General features: G+C 64.3%; 5 protein-coding genes across 5 annotated transcripts; 3 read left to right on the top strand and 2 right to left on the bottom strand.

The window, feature by feature from the left end:
• Nucleotides 1-65: 65 nt before the first annotated feature.
• HEM25 (Hem25p) lies at nucleotides 66-1,403 on the bottom strand (the record flags this gene model as incomplete). Its single annotated transcript, XM_076649732.1, has 5 exons — nucleotides 66-364; nucleotides 424-664; nucleotides 722-938; nucleotides 997-1,192; nucleotides 1,256-1,403. The coding sequence occupies 5 exons, from the start codon at nucleotides 1,401-1,403 to the stop codon at nucleotides 66-68; spliced, it is 1,101 nt and encodes a 366-aa protein (XP_076504722.1).
• Nucleotides 1,404-3,126: 1,723 nt separating this feature from the next.
• Nucleotides 3,127-4,991, bottom strand: JCM10292_007002 (uncharacterized protein; the record flags this gene model as incomplete). Its single annotated transcript, XM_076649731.1, has 10 exons — nucleotides 3,127-3,202; nucleotides 3,287-3,626; nucleotides 3,698-3,806; nucleotides 3,891-4,083; nucleotides 4,160-4,164; nucleotides 4,224-4,344; nucleotides 4,409-4,478; nucleotides 4,596-4,621; nucleotides 4,744-4,811; nucleotides 4,896-4,991. 10 exons carry the CDS (start codon nucleotides 4,989-4,991, stop codon nucleotides 3,127-3,129), a joined length of 1,104 nt encoding a protein of 367 aa, XP_076504721.1.
• Nucleotides 4,992-5,212: 221 nt separating this feature from the next.
• Nucleotides 5,213-10,364, top strand: SKI2 (SKI complex RNA helicase subunit SKI2; the record flags this gene model as incomplete). Its single annotated transcript, XM_076649730.1, has 23 exons — nucleotides 5,213-5,364; nucleotides 5,429-5,763; nucleotides 5,823-5,992; nucleotides 6,045-6,110; nucleotides 6,167-6,301; nucleotides 6,358-6,672; nucleotides 6,731-6,799; nucleotides 6,858-6,964; nucleotides 7,029-7,157; nucleotides 7,219-7,652; nucleotides 7,713-7,810; nucleotides 7,871-7,936; nucleotides 7,995-8,083; nucleotides 8,140-8,224; nucleotides 8,283-8,471; nucleotides 8,528-8,713; nucleotides 8,775-8,907; nucleotides 8,970-9,325; nucleotides 9,389-9,435; nucleotides 9,516-9,648; nucleotides 9,713-9,865; nucleotides 9,936-10,082; nucleotides 10,146-10,364. The coding sequence occupies 23 exons, from the start codon at nucleotides 5,213-5,215 to the stop codon at nucleotides 10,362-10,364; spliced, it is 3,813 nt and encodes a 1,270-aa protein (XP_076504720.1).
• Nucleotides 10,365-10,599: 235 nt separating this feature from the next.
• Nucleotides 10,600-12,496, top strand: RPN10 (proteasome regulatory particle base subunit RPN10; the record flags this gene model as incomplete). The annotated part of the gene is made up of 7 exons (XM_076649729.1): nucleotides 10,600-10,666; nucleotides 10,744-10,849; nucleotides 11,157-11,268; nucleotides 11,353-11,448; nucleotides 11,531-11,896; nucleotides 11,964-12,369; nucleotides 12,450-12,496. The coding sequence occupies 7 exons, from the start codon at nucleotides 10,600-10,602 to the stop codon at nucleotides 12,494-12,496; spliced, it is 1,200 nt and encodes a 399-aa protein (XP_076504719.1).
• A 263-nt stretch (nucleotides 12,497-12,759) lies between these two features.
• Nucleotides 12,760-13,836, top strand: JCM10292_006999 (MARVEL domain-containing protein; the record flags this gene model as incomplete). Its single annotated transcript, XM_076649728.1, has 6 exons — nucleotides 12,760-12,786; nucleotides 12,906-12,990; nucleotides 13,078-13,111; nucleotides 13,258-13,404; nucleotides 13,541-13,661; nucleotides 13,744-13,836. The coding sequence occupies 6 exons, from the start codon at nucleotides 12,760-12,762 to the stop codon at nucleotides 13,834-13,836; spliced, it is 507 nt and encodes a 168-aa protein (XP_076504718.1).
• Nucleotides 13,837-13,984: the final 148 nt, after the last annotated feature.

Below are 13,984 nucleotides of genomic sequence, written 5' to 3'. Positions count from 1 at the left end.
CGCTCTCTCGAGGAACTCTGCGAAGAGCGGTGTATGGCAAGGTCTCGCTCGCTCGTTCGTCACGTCTACCCTCCTCCGCTGCGGAGCCGCTCATGCCCCTGCGCGCCCAACGCCGCCAGCGCCGCGCGCTTCTCGCCCATGCCGACAAACGCCTCGTACACGGCCCAGCCGATCCCGGCGCTCCCGGCCTTGCGGAACACGCGCAGCGCGCCGCCCTCCCAGAAGCCGCGCAAGCCGTTGGTGCGGTACACGAGTTTGACGGACGACCAGAGCGAGGTGTACTGCTGCGGAGCAAGCTGGCGGCGCGTCTTGAGCAGGTCGAAGGGCGTCGTGATGAGTGTCGAGGCGAGAGAGGCGGTTGCGCCTGGCGCGAAAGAGGAGTCAGTGAGGGAGGCGAATTTGGGGAACAGGTGATGGGCACACCTGCCACGCCACCTCCTACTGCACCCTTCCCGCCGTCACCGGCTACGCCGAGAAGCCTGCGCCCACGCTCGTAGAAGACGATGAACAGCCCTGCGCCTGGTGCGTCCCGTAGCGCGGTCGGAACGGCGCCGCGCCACAAGGAGCGGAGACCTCCTGTCGTGTATAATGTGCGAAGGGAGGATAGTGTCGAGGTGGACTGGCGGGAGGCGGAAGAGGAGGACGAGGGCAAGGAGAGGGAAGACTGCGAGCGGATTGCGGGTCAACGAGCGATTTCGTGGTTGCGATCAGGCAGACGCACCTCAGACAGGGTCTTGAGGAGAGTGAAGGGTGTCAAGAGAAAGCCGACGGCTGTTCGTGCCGTGCTGCCGACGATCAGGTCGCCTGCCGGCGTGAGCTTCGCTTTCGCTCCGGGCGGCGGTATGGGCGAGCCCTTCTGACGGAAGACAGTCGTCTTGCCCATAATAGTGCGCAACCGGGAGAGAGAGAGGAAGTAGAGGGAGACGCCAGGGACGTTGCTGCATGAGCTGCGAGGTCAGCGAGAGACCGGGAGAGCTGAAGCGAGAGAGTGCGCACCGGTACAGCGTAGGCACAGTACCACGCCACAAGCCTCGCACGCCGTCCTGCCGAACCACATCCTTGGCTGTCGTCCAGATCCTGGCGCGTGTCCGCTTGCCTTGCGCACCGGAAGCTCCGTCTACTGCAGATCCGGAGATGCGCGACGTCGATGCGACCGGTTGCGAGGGTTCCTGCTGGACTCGCGTCTTGATAACTGTGGTCTCACGAGTCGTCAGCAGCGGCTCAGGAGCCCCAGGAGAGCGAGACAGAGACTTGCGATCGAGCGGTTGGAGCATGAAGACGCTGGCCGCGCCCGACACGGCTCCGCTGGCGAGATGCCAGGTCGCAGGGAGTTGTGCCTTGGCTGGTGCAGCCTCGGATGAGACGGGCGGGTCCAAAGCTGTTGTTGCCGTTGTTGCCGCCATTGCCTCGGCGGCGATGATGGAGTCGGACGGCAAGCGGCAAGAAGAGCTCCTTGCGGGTGGCTGAGGATGCAAGATCTGTACTTGTAGCCCGGGAGAGCTCTGGGTACACTGCAGCCAGCCCAGGACGCAGTGCGAAGGCGGAGAGCGCGAGGACGAGTTCCTTCGGCTTGCAACGGATCCTCGAGATCGTGGTCAGCCCCTGACTCTGCCGCTCTCTCGATGGGCCCGAGACGCTCACGTGCTCTTGGGAACGATCGCTGCCGCAGGATCTTTGCAAAGCGGGCAGTACCTCACTCTGCTTGTCTGTGCGACACCTCGGCCATCGCTTCCGTCGAGCAGTTCTCTCGTGCTTCCTCTCTTGCTTGCCGTTCGTGCGACAAAAGCAGTTCATGCCGCATGCTTCCGTCGCCGAGGTAGAGACATCTGCGGCTCGCGTAACACTGTGGGCCCGCCATCATCGCTTGCGACTTGTCGGACTCATCTAGGGACAGCGACGCTTTTGCGGCCCAATGCTGCGCAAAGCGGCATGTTGTCAGGACTCTCTTGTCGTTGAGCGGGCGGTAGCGAACGAAGGGGAGCTACAAACTGGGCAGTTTGCTCGTGCGGAAGCAAGCCGGTGGCACATCCCCTGCCGGACACACCCTGGCATTCAGCAAAGGCCATTGCGACTTGAATGTCGATGTCTCGATTCGGTCTTTTGAAGAAGGGGTCTTGTGGTGGGACAGTCCTTGTACAGCTGCCGAAGCGCCGCGCCACCTTTGGTCGTCCGCCTTCATGCTTTTCAGGGCGTGGCTACAGCGCTTCCTGATATGTTCAACAAGTATCAGACTCCGGACTCCTACGGTGCTGCGAGGATCGTCGCCCACCTTTCGAAAGTCCAGACAAGCATCAATGCAACCGCTTGCAACCCAAGCAGGCGCGGAAAGGCGGCTCGGCTCGTGCTCCGCTTGTACTTCTGCGAGATCTGCGTACTTCCTGTAGAAGCACTCGGAACAAGCCTGGCTGTGAGCAATGCGCTAAGATATGCGTGTAGCGTGCAAAGACGCAAAGAGCAATGCCGGGTGTCCACACTAGCTCACAGCAAAGTGCGGAAGAGACGGCGACACGTACAACATTCCAGTGTAGCTTATAGCAGAAGGACGTCTGGCAGACCAGACAGCTGCTCGTCAACGAGAGAAGAGGAAGGTTCCGCTCGCAGACGACGCTGCCGGTCGAAAAGCTGACAAGTCTTCCCGGCGTAACAAAAGTGGCTCAGTACAGTCTCGGACCCTCATGCGTCGCCGTCACTGTTCTGGTCATCTTGATCGTTCCGGATGCAGAGTGCATTGGCTGGTTCCGCCCCTTCCTGCTGCTGCCGGCACCGTTCGTCCGACTGGCCCCGCTCGCTGACCGTATTATACGTCTTTGCAAAGCTGTTGTCCGAGACTGCATAGTGCGCAAAATCGGGCGGCATGAGGTGCCGCATCGCCTGCTTGACGTGCAACGTGAGCGGGAACGCCTCGAGCCCCGCGTCGGGCGAATCGAGCGCGTCCAAGCACACGTGCGGGCAGACAGTAGATAGCGAGAACGTCGATCACTCCGAGAGAACGACGAAGAACGATGCAAGTTGCAGTGTGCGAAAGCCAAGAATGGTGAGTCCCTTCACAGCGTTCTCCTTCCCTGCCGGAAGGACATGCTCCGGCGTACCCGCCGCCCTCATGCGAGGGCGCGGAGGAGCGTCCCTCTACTGGAACATCTTGCCGAACGCGGCGCGTGCGCGCTTCTTGCGGTCCTCGACGCGCTGCTTCGCCGCAGCCAACCTGTCCAGCACAACCATCCGCATCAGCAAGGCCGCGCGCAGTGCACGGAAGCAGCCGAGGTGGCCGGGAAGTGAGGCAACGCACTCCTTCTTGATGGCGGCGTCTTCCGGCTGGAACGTCGCCGCCTGCTCGAGGTCGTCGATCGCCTCCTTCTCCTCCTTGAGCGCGACGCGGAGCATCGCCCGGCGGTACAGCGCCTTTGCCTTGTCGGCGTCGGCGAGGCGCTTGGCCATGGGCACCTCGGCGGGGTCGCCGTCGAGGCGGAGCGCGCGCGACGCCTGCTTGACGCCGAGCTGCGCCGCCGCGGCGCCGCCTTGCTTGAGCGACGCGAGCGCGCTGTTGAGCAGGAGAGAGAGGCGCAGCGAGGCGTACGAGGCTTCGAGCGCGAGGTCGCGCTCGGGGAGGTCGAGGTGGCGGTCGAGGTCTGACACCGGCGCGGCGGGGCGCGGTGAGCGGGCGGAACCTTGTGCGAAGCCGAGGAGGAGTGGGACGTACATCGCAGCGCCTTGACGTATTTCTTGTTCGCCTGCTCAAAGTTGCCCTTCTTGAACAGCGCAGTCCCGCGCTCCTTGATCTCGTTCGCAACACTGTAGGCGACCTTGGGCTGCACAACGCCACCAGGGCCGAATACGGTCTGTCAGCATGCTCATGCATCGACTCGCGAGATCGGGACGCGAGCACGACGCACGTCGTTGACATCGGCCTCGTCGTCGCTCGGATAGTCCTCGTGTCCGTCGGCAAACTCGTCGCTCACGACGCCGTCGTCGCCCTCGGGCAGCTCGCCACAGTCGCGGATGACAATCTCCTCGGTCGGCGAATCGCCCTGGACGGGCGACTCTTCGATGAGGCGCACGACGGAGCGGCCGTGCAGGACGCGGCCGCTGCACGGGGACAGCATTCGTAAGTCAGCGCGGTGCACCGTGTGTACAGGCTGGCACAGGAGACAGTCCCACGCACAAGACCTGCATGTGGCAGAGTCAGCTCGAGATTGGCAGGTGGCGCAGAGGAGGAAGGGACGCACGACATGCTTGTTGTCGAGGTGCGGCGTCGGCACGGTCGTGATGAAGAACTGCGAGCCGTTGGTGCCCGGGCCGGCGTTGGCCATCGAGAGAAGGAACGGCTTGTCGTGCTTGAGGTCGAAGCTGCGCGTGCCGACTAGAGGGTGAGCGTCTGTCAAGCGGACGAGAGGCGGAGCAGGCGGCGCACTTCTCGTCCTCGAACTTCTCGCCGTAGATCGACTTGCCACCCGTGCCGTTGCCAGCGGTGAAGTCACCGCCTGCGGATGTCGGCGCGAGAGGGAGGACGAGCAAAGAACGGAAGGACGGGTACCAGGAGGCAACGCAGGGTCAGTGACAGCGCGGGACTTGACGAACCAGGCGCGAAGTGGGCGCACCCTGAATCATGAACTTGCGAATGACACTGCAGGGAAGCAGGGAAGTGAGTCAGCTTGTTCTCTACATCGACACGCAGGACGACTAGGCCGCGAGCCGCAGAAGTCGAGCAATAAGGCGCAGTTCAGGGCAAGTCGCAGCGAGGCTCACCGGTGGAACTTGCATCCCTTGTAACCGAAACCCTTCTCACCGGTTGCGAGTGCGCGGAAGTTCTCTGCCTGGGGTACGTGGAACGCGAGAGAAGGTGGGGCAGAGGTGAGCGGAAGCGGTGCGGACGAGGTGACGGGAGGTCGCGCACGCACAGTCTTTGGGGTGACGTCGGCGTAGAGCTCGACGACGATGCGGCCAGCGTCGTGGCCCTGGATGGCAATGTCGAGGAAGACGCGCGGGTTGAACATGTCGGGCGAAGGAGAGAAGCGTCGAGATGAAGAGGCACAGCGGTGCAGCGAGGGGTCGGTGGTGCGATCGGGCAGCGAGAGTGCAGTCAGGCGAGGTTGGAGCAGCTCTTGCGCGGGTCTGACAGGCTCTGGGCGAGAGGCGACGAGGAATGACGGAGACGGCGAGCGCACAGGAAGCGAGCGAGAGGAGGTTGCCTTGACCTGCTCCCACCGCACCCAGGATGCTCTCCAGCGACGAGCGGGCAGAGCTCCTCACAGAGCTCGGCATCGGCGCAGCCCCGACCCCCGCCCAGATCCGCTCAGAGCTCGACGACACCTGGCTCCTCCCGAGCAGGCATGGCCGCAACGAACTCGCTGCCGCAGAGTGGGCAATGTGCGCACCCGAGACACCCTCGCACGAGCCACAGCGCTCACCCCCGCTCACCGCACACACACAGGCACTGGCACCGCCCGACCGACCTGCGCTCCCTCCTGCACCTCGAACGCACCCTCCCGACCACCCAGCTCGAGTTCGTTTCGACCGGGCTCAGCGGCGACATCTCGGGCTACCGCGAGACGACCACCACCGCCGCCGCCGCCCGCACCGCAACCAACAGCACCGCCCTCGACCGCAAGCCCGCAGACTACGTCGGGTCCTTCGTCCGCGGAAAGAGCTCGTACTTTCCCTTCAAGCCCGGCGGACTCGCAGACGTCGTTCTCGACGACGACGAGGGCGCAGAAGGAGCCGCGGCCCTCGAGCAGGGCCTTGAAAAGGCGTTCGAAAAGGGCTACGGCGCGTTCCGTTCCGCTACTCTCGTGCGAACCTGCCCGCTGATCGAACTACACCTGTAGGCGGCATCCGCACCATCCCTCCCGGCTTCACGCGCGGCCTCGACTTTGGCCCCGTCGCCGACGACCCGACGAGCAGCGCCCTGCTCGAGGAGGAGGAAGAGGTCGAGATCAAGCCCATCTACCGCCCCATGCTCGAGCTCTCGAACGAGGGGCGGGCAAGAGCCGTGACGGTGCGCCTCGTACGCAGACCCAGATGATTCTTTGCTGACCCTGTATCTGCAGAATGGCCGGCAGGCAGATGTCGCACCCGCGCTCGACTCGGCCATCGAGGAGCTCTTGCCCACCAGGGTTCGTCGCGCTGTTGCATGATGCTCCTGTGCATACTCACAAGTCTTCGTGCACAGCGCCTCGTCAAGGCCCCGGCCGCCGCGTCGACGCGCCGACGGCCAGTCGTCGCCAAGCGGGACTGGGCGCACGTCGTCGACGTCAACCGTGAGATTGTCAACTTCCGCGAGCTCGTGCCCGAGATGGCTCGCGAGGTGCGCTCACAGCTTCTTCCTGTACCGAAGCCAGTCTCATCCCGTCCGTCGCGCAGTACCCGTTCGAGCTCGACACGTTCCAGAAGGAAGCGATCTACCACATGGAGATCGGCGAGTCGGTCTTTGTCGCGGCGCACACCTCGGCGGGCAAGACGGTCGTCGCCGAGTACGCGATCGCGCTCGCGCAGAAGCACATGACGCGCGCCATCTACACGTCGCCGATCAAGGCGCTCTCGAACCAAAAGTTCCGCGATTTCCAGCGCACGTTCGACCCGAGCGAGGTCGGAATCCTCACGGGCGACGTGCAGCTCAACCCCGAGGCGAGCTGCTTGATCATGACGACCGAGATTCTCCGGAGCATGCTGTACAAGGTCCGTCTGCCTCTTCGCCTTCCGCTGTCCGCAAGTCCTCATACTTCCGCTCTCGCAGGGCGCCGACCTCATCCGAGACGTCGAGTGGGTCATCTTCGACGAGGTGCACTATGTCAACGACCTCGAGGTGCGCACCATTCTTCGCTCGACCTTCTCAATGGCAGCTTACTTAGGCAAACGTGCAGCGCGGTGTCGTCTGGGAGGAGGTCATCATCATGCTTCCCGACCATGTCGGCATCATCCTACTCTCGGCAACAGTGCCGAACACCAAGGAGTTTGCCGACTGGGTTGGGTGCGTCCGCCGCGCAGTCCGCTTCCCATTTCTTTGATTGACACGGCGTTGTCTGCACGCCCAGGCGGACAAAGAAGAAGGACATCTACGTCATCTCGACGCCGAAACGCCCCGTCCCGCTCGAGCACTTTCTGTACTCGGGCAAAGAGCTGCACAAGATTGTCGACGCGAAGGGGCAGTTCCTCGGGTCCGGGTGCGCTCCATCGTCCGCTCTCAGCCTCGAATGCAGCGCTGACCCACTGTTACGATCACAGTCACAAGGAGGCGAACGAGGCGATCCGGCGCAAGCAGGACAAGGAGCGCGAAGCCGCCGGTCTCGGGCCTCCCGCGCGCGGCGGTGCGGCAGCGGGCGGGCGAGGCGGTGCGCGCGGCGGTGGCGGGGCGGGGACGAACCGCGGTGGCGGTGCGGCGGCGCGGCAGGTTGCCGCGCGCGGGGCGATGGCCGCGCAGCGCAAGGCCGGGTCGGGCCCGCTGAACCGGCTCAACCACCAGAGCCGCGACGCCAACCTGTGGATCCACCTCGTCGGCCTCCTGCGCAAGAAGGAGCTCCTCCCCGTCGTCGCGTTCGTGTTTAGCAAGAAGCGCTGCGAGGAGTATGCCGCGAGCATGCCCAACACCGACTTGTGCACGGCGGCGGAAAAGAGCGAGGTGCACATCACGATCGAGCGCAGCTTGACCCGCCTCAAGGGTGCGTCTCGTGACGGTCCTCTTCCTCCACCGAGACGGTGCTGACGACAGTCCGGGACAGGCTCGGATAAGGACCTCCCGCAGATCAAGAACATGCGGTCGCTTCTCTCGCGCGGCATTGGCATGCACCACGGTGGCTTGCTTCCCATCGTCAAGGAGGTGAGGCCTGCGCGGTAGTCATACCGGTTGAGTGCATGCTGATTGGTGGATGCACGGCAGATGGTAGAGCTGCTCTTCGCGCGCGGGCTCGTCAAGGTGCTCTTCGCAACCGAGACATTCGCCATGGTCCGTACTCTTCATCACTTCAGCCGTCGCGCGTAAGCTGACCGCGTGCTTTGCACAGGGCGTCAACATGCCCGCCAAGTGTGTCGTCTTTTCCGGGATCCGCAAGCACGATGGGCGCAACTTCCGCGACCTGCTCCCGGGCGAGTAGTGCGTTCGCTCCTTCAACTTTTCTCGCGCCCGTGTCCTGACGTGCGCCGGTGCAGCACGCAAATGTCGGGTCGCGCTGGTCGCCGTGGACTCGACAAGACGGGCGTGGTCATCATCAACGCCGACTCGGACGTGCCCGATGTGCGTGCCGCTTCCGTCCGCTCCGTTCAACAACGAGACTAACGTTGGGTGCACGCAGACCAACACGCTCTCGCACATGATCCTCGGCCCGCCGACCAAGCTGCAATCGCAATTCCGCCTGACCTACTCGATGATCCTCAACCTGCTGCGTGTCGAGGCGCTCCGCGTCGAGGAGATGATCAAGCGCAGTTTCTCGGAGAACGCGGCGCAGCGCTTGCTGCCGGAGCACCAGAAGAAGGTGGCCGAGGTGCGACGCGCCGTTGACACCCCATCTGCTGCACGCTGACGGTGCTGTTCGGACAGGGCGAAAGCGAGCTGAAGGAGCTCAAGCGACTTCCGCCTGGCCAAAAGACCGACGACCTCAAGCGCTTCTACGACCTCTCGCAGCGCATCGTCGAGCTCAACACGGCCGTGCTCGAGGGCGTCCTTGCGCACCCCTCTTCGGGCCGCACCCTCAGCGCGGGGAGGGTCGTCATTCTCTCCGACGGGGTAAGCCCGCTCTCGCGAACATGCAGCTGTAGTCCCTCCCTGACACGAGCGTCCCCGGCAGCACTTCCGCGACAATCCGGCTGTCGTCCTCAAAGCTGCTCCGCCTGCGGTGCTCCCCTCTGGCGTGATCGACTCGACGAGGCAGTTCTTCGTCCTCGGCTTCGTTCCGCCCGAAATCCGCGCTGGCGCAGATGGTGGGTCCTCGCAGCTCGCCTCCGCCCCGCGCAGAGAAGCTGAGCATGCGTAACCCCCGCAGATGTTTCGGTCGATGCTGTTCCTCCTCGCTGGCCTCCTCGCCCTTCCCCTCCTTCCAGCCCGTCTGATCTCACCTACGAGCTCGCCATCGTCCCGCTCCCCTCCATCTCTCTCGTCACCACCTACACGCTCAAAGTGGACGCCGATGCCATCGCGGACCGGCACCGCCGCTCCGCCATGGAAGGCGCCCTGGCAGATTTTGTCGAGCTGTGCGCTTCGCCGGGCACGCAGCTCGACCGCGAAGCCGACTGGAGCAAGGTTCGCGGGCTCGAGTTCCGCGAGGTGCTGCAGAAGCGGGACGAGCTCGTCGAGGAGCTGGCGTTTCTCGCGGTCGAGGAAAACGACCTCGGCGAGATGGTGCGTCTCCGTGCGATGATTGAGCCCTGGAGCTTCTGTTCGTGCTGACGTCGCGTCGCTCAGTACTCGATTCTGCACTCGGAGCGAGTGCTCGAAGACAAGATCGCCAAGTGCGTTCTCCGTTCCTCGCACGCCTCCGCTGCCCCGTCTACGGAGTGCTGCGCGCTGATGCTAATTATCCCGTGCGCAGTCTCCGCCTCGCCATCAGCGATCAGAACCTCGAGCTCCTGCCCGACTACGAGGCGCGCATCTCGGTGCTCAAGGAGCTCCAGTTCATCGACGAGAATTCGACCGTTCAGCTCAAGGGCCGCGTCGCGTGCGAGGTGCGTCCTCTAGTTTCTACAAGCATGGCACGACGCTCGTCTGACGCGAGAGCATCCTGTCCAGATCAACTCGGCCAACGAGCTCGTCTTGACGGAACTCATCCTCGACAACGTCTTTGCCGACTTTGAGCCCGAGGAGATGGTCGCGCTTCTGTCCGGCTTCATCTTCCAGGAGAAGACCGAGACCGAGCCTCTCTTGACGCCGAGGCTTGAGGAGGTACGTCCGCGACCGGCGCGGGAGTCTCGCACGCTCCAGAGCTAACATCATGGTGGCTTCGCGTTCGCAGGGCAAGGAGATCATTCTGGCGACCTATGACCGCGTTACGGCGGTGCAGGAGCGCAATCGCGCCAACTTTGCCGACGAAGGGTTCAACGGGACGGGCGAGCTCAAGTTCGGTCTCATGGAGGTCGTGTACGAGTGGGCCAAGGGCATGGTGCGCTTTTCTTCGAGTGCATGAGCTGCTCAGACCCTTGTTCATCTCCCGTCCCGCGCGCAGTCCTTCCAGCAGATCACGCAGCTCACCGATGTCCAGGAAGGCACCATCGTGCGTGCCATCACCCGCCTCGACGAGACGTGCCGCGAAGTGCGCGACGCCGCGCGCGTCGTCGGCAACGCCGAGCTGTTCCAGAAGGCCGTCAAGGCGCAGGAGCTCCTGCGCCGAGGGATCGTCTTTGCCGCAAGTCTGTATTTCACGAGCAGCGGCCCGGGGGCGTGATAGAAACTAGACGTCCAAGACCAGCGTCACAGTCGCGTCGGGCCACGCCATGCAAGTTGCCGCATGAGTTGAGCCACGCGAGTGTCGAAAGCTGCAGGAGGCGAGGTCGCGGTGCGGGCGGTAGGAGGACGATCCGGCTGCGACTCAGGGGAGGCTGTCCAGAGGAAGGGCTCGCCGCGACTTGGCCTCGTCGACGCTCCGTCCACCGCGCACGCAGCGTCTCGACCCGCCCAAGATGTCGCTCGAGGCCACCATGCTCGTGCTCGACAACTCGGCACAGTCGCTCAACGGCGACTTTCCCCGTGCGTCGCCTCTGCGCCCTCTTCGCGGCCCCCCATCGCCGTCATCCGGCTCACTCGCTCCCGCTTGCTCCGCGCAGCGAACCGCTTGCAGGCTCAGGCAGACGCCGTGTTCACCATCATGGGCGCAAAGTGCCGCGCGCATCCGGAGAACGAGGTTGGCCTCATGGTCATGGCCGGCAAGGGGTGCGTCTCGCGAACGGCCCTCTGCTCGCTTCTTGCGCGCCCCTGCTGCGCGTGCAGTGTGAACAGTAGCTTGTGTGGCTCGCGCGCGAGCCGCATGGCCACGCTCAGGTTCCGACATGCTTGAGCGCGCCCGACTCGCTCGCAGCGATGACGAGGCCTCGATAGCGTCGGGCAATGAGGCTGGAGGTGTTCGGCGGGGTGCTAGCGATCACTCTTGCAGCGAAATCACTTAGGCAAGACGGACAGGAAAGGCGGACGTGCTGACACGATTGTTCCCGCTCTCCCCCCTCGCTCGCATCTGCCACAGCCCCGAAGTGCTCGTCACGCTCACCCAGGACGAGGGCAAGCTCGTCGCTGCGTTGCACGATGTCAAGTCGGCGGGCGAGGTAGACCTCATGACCGGCATCCAGGTGGCTCAGGTGCGGCGCCGCATCTACTCTGCGTCGTCTCGTTATTGCGACTCCATGGTCATGTGCTGACGCGCGCCCCGTTCGCATGCGCAGCTCGCACTGAAGCACCGACAGAACAAGAATCAGCGACAGCGGATCATCGTGTTTGCAGGGAGCCCGATTAAGGAGAGTCAGGCTTCGCTTGTCAAGGTGCGTTCTGCAGTCCTCGCGGTGCTCTGAAGTTGCGGCTTCGTGGCTATGCGATGGATCGTCGACTCCACTTCCACCACAGCTCGGCAAGAAGCTCAAGAAGAACAACGTCGCGCTCGACATCATCTCGTTCGGCACGCCCGATGTCGACCTCTCGATCCCCTCTCTCCCGTCTGCCTCCTCTTCCACCTCTTCCTCCACCCCCGCCGCCCCTGAAACGAACGACGCCAAGCTCTCAGCCCTCGTCGACGCGACGTCGTCGTCGGACAACTCGCACTTCCTCGCCGTCGAGCCCGGCCCGCATCTCCTCAGCGAGCGCATCGCCCAGAGCCCGATCCTGCGGCCCGAGGGTGGTGACGACGACATGGGTGGGGGCGGCGCTGGCGGCGCGGGAGGCGCGGCGGACGAGTTTGGCGTCGACCCCAACCTGGACCCCGAGCTGGCGATGGTGCGTCCGAGTCATTGCGGGCTGTCGAGCCGTTTGAGCCATCGCAGACTGATACTGTGTCGCACAGGCCCTGCGCATGTCGCTCGAGGAGGAGCGCGCGCGCCAGAACGCAGCCGCCGCGTCGTCGTCGACGTCGGCCGCGGCGGCGCTCGAGCCCGTGCCCGAGGGCGTCAACACGCAGATCACGGACCCGACGCCCGCGACCGAGCCGCAGGGCGCCGAGTTGAGCGCGGCCAAGCTGCCGACGTCGAGCGAGGCGATGCTCCAGGGCCCGCCGGAGAACGCGCCGGCTGCGGGCGAGGTCGAGATGGGCGCGGCGGGGCAGGCGGAGGGTGACGAGGACGAGGACGAGGACTTGAAGCGCGCGCTGGCAATGAGCCAGGGCGCCGAGGAGGGCGATGTCGAGATGGGAGGTGCGGGCGGGCTGGACGAGACGGTCGACGAGGACGAGGACGACGACATTGCACGGGCCAGTGCGTCTCCTCTCGATTCTTCTGCTTTCCCATCTCCAGGCCAGGGAGCCCTTGCTGACTCTCGCGGGTTCCGTGTGCAGTTGCGCTGTCGATGCAGGACCAGGGGGACGACGACAAGAAGGAGTAGTTGCTGTGCCCGCACCCCTGTAAAGATTCGCTGTGCCTCGATTGCTGCACGTCGGTGTTGTCCGAGGGTGTGAGCAAGCGCGCGAGATGGCCGAGTGAGGAGCGGGAGGGCCGCCGTCGCCGACGTCGGGGCTGGCCTCCGCCCGAGATCGCCTCGCTGGCTGAGTGCGCCTCGTCCGGCCGACTTCTTTCTCCTCTTTCCCCGTCGCCGCCTCGCCCTCTGCTTCTCTGCCCGGTAGCTCCAAGTCTCAGCAAGCCTTCGCCATGCCTTCCAACCTCGACGCCCACATCGTGCGTCCCCTTTGCGGCGCACCCTCGGCCAAAGTTGCCGCTGACCTCGTTACGTCGTTGCTCTCCGCGCCGTCGCACCACCGCCGTCTCTCGTCCCGCTCGCGTTCCCGGCCGAGCAGAAGCGTGGCCACATCACCACGTTCTCGATCCTTGCCGTCTCGTCGCTCATCACCTGGTGTATCGCCGCCTACCTCGTCGGAGACTGCAAGTCGGCGCACCTTTCCCCTTTCGGGGCGCCCGCGTCTCACCTCCCTCTGCCGCTCGCTGACGCCGAACCTCCCTACATTGCAGTCAACGACGGTGGCTATCCGAGTGGCGCTATCCGGTGCGTCGCCGTTCCCGCCTGCAGTGCGAGAGGCTGGCAAGTCCGAAGCCGAGGCTAACGTCTTTCGCCTCGCTCCCTCCTTCCCTCGTCCCTCTTTTTCTGCACTGCACCGCTCCTGTCCATACTACGGACTCGACAAACAACAGCGACCGGACGCGCTTCCTCCTCTTCACCGGCCTGTGGACCTTTGTCTTCACCTTCGTCTACATCTTCGGCTTCCTCAAGGCCAGCACCTCGTTCCTCTTCTCGATCGCTAGCCACGCCGTCTGGCTCTTTGTCACCTGGGTCTTCTGGTGCGTGCGCAGTCTCGTGGAGTCTTGAGAAGCTTGATGCGCCGCGTGATGCGAAGGGTCGTTTCCGCCCGTCGCTCTGCTTCGTGCCGTAGGTCGACTTTCCACGCATCGACTGACCTGCGAGACGCACACACAGGCTCGCCGGTGCTGCTGCCATCACCGCCTCGCTCGACGGCGGCCTCTCGTGCGGCGACTGGCCGTTCGCAAACTGCAACCAGCTCAACGCGCTCGAGGCGTTTGCGTGGATCAGCTGGATCGTGCGTTGCCCTTGCCCTCTCTGTCGTTGCTCTATTCGCGCCGAGGAAGGCGAGACTGACGCCCGTCGGGAACCTTCCGCAGATCATCACCATCATGCTTGCGTTCGTTCTCTTTGCCGGCGCGCGCTCCGCCCGCAGCGGCAGCGGCTTCGGCGGCCCCATGGTCGACGTCTAAGCGTCTCTGTCGACTGCACCGCCGATCTTCTCCCCAACCTCGCAAACGCAATTACCCCGTCCACCCTTCGCCTCGCGCGTCCGGACTGCTCCTTCCTCCCCAGCTCCGCCAAGCAAGAATCATCCCCAATTCAATTTTAAACACGCTA

Source organism: Rhodotorula paludigena (assembly GCF_050403205.1).
Source record: "Rhodotorula paludigena JCM10292 DNA, Rt_paludigena_JCM10292v1_ctg27, whole genome shotgun sequence".
NCBI lineage: Eukaryota > Fungi > Basidiomycota > Microbotryomycetes > Sporidiobolales > Sporidiobolaceae > Rhodotorula > Rhodotorula paludigena.
The sequence above is the reverse complement of the archived record's forward strand: the minus strand, read 5'-3'. Positions and strand labels throughout refer to the sequence as shown.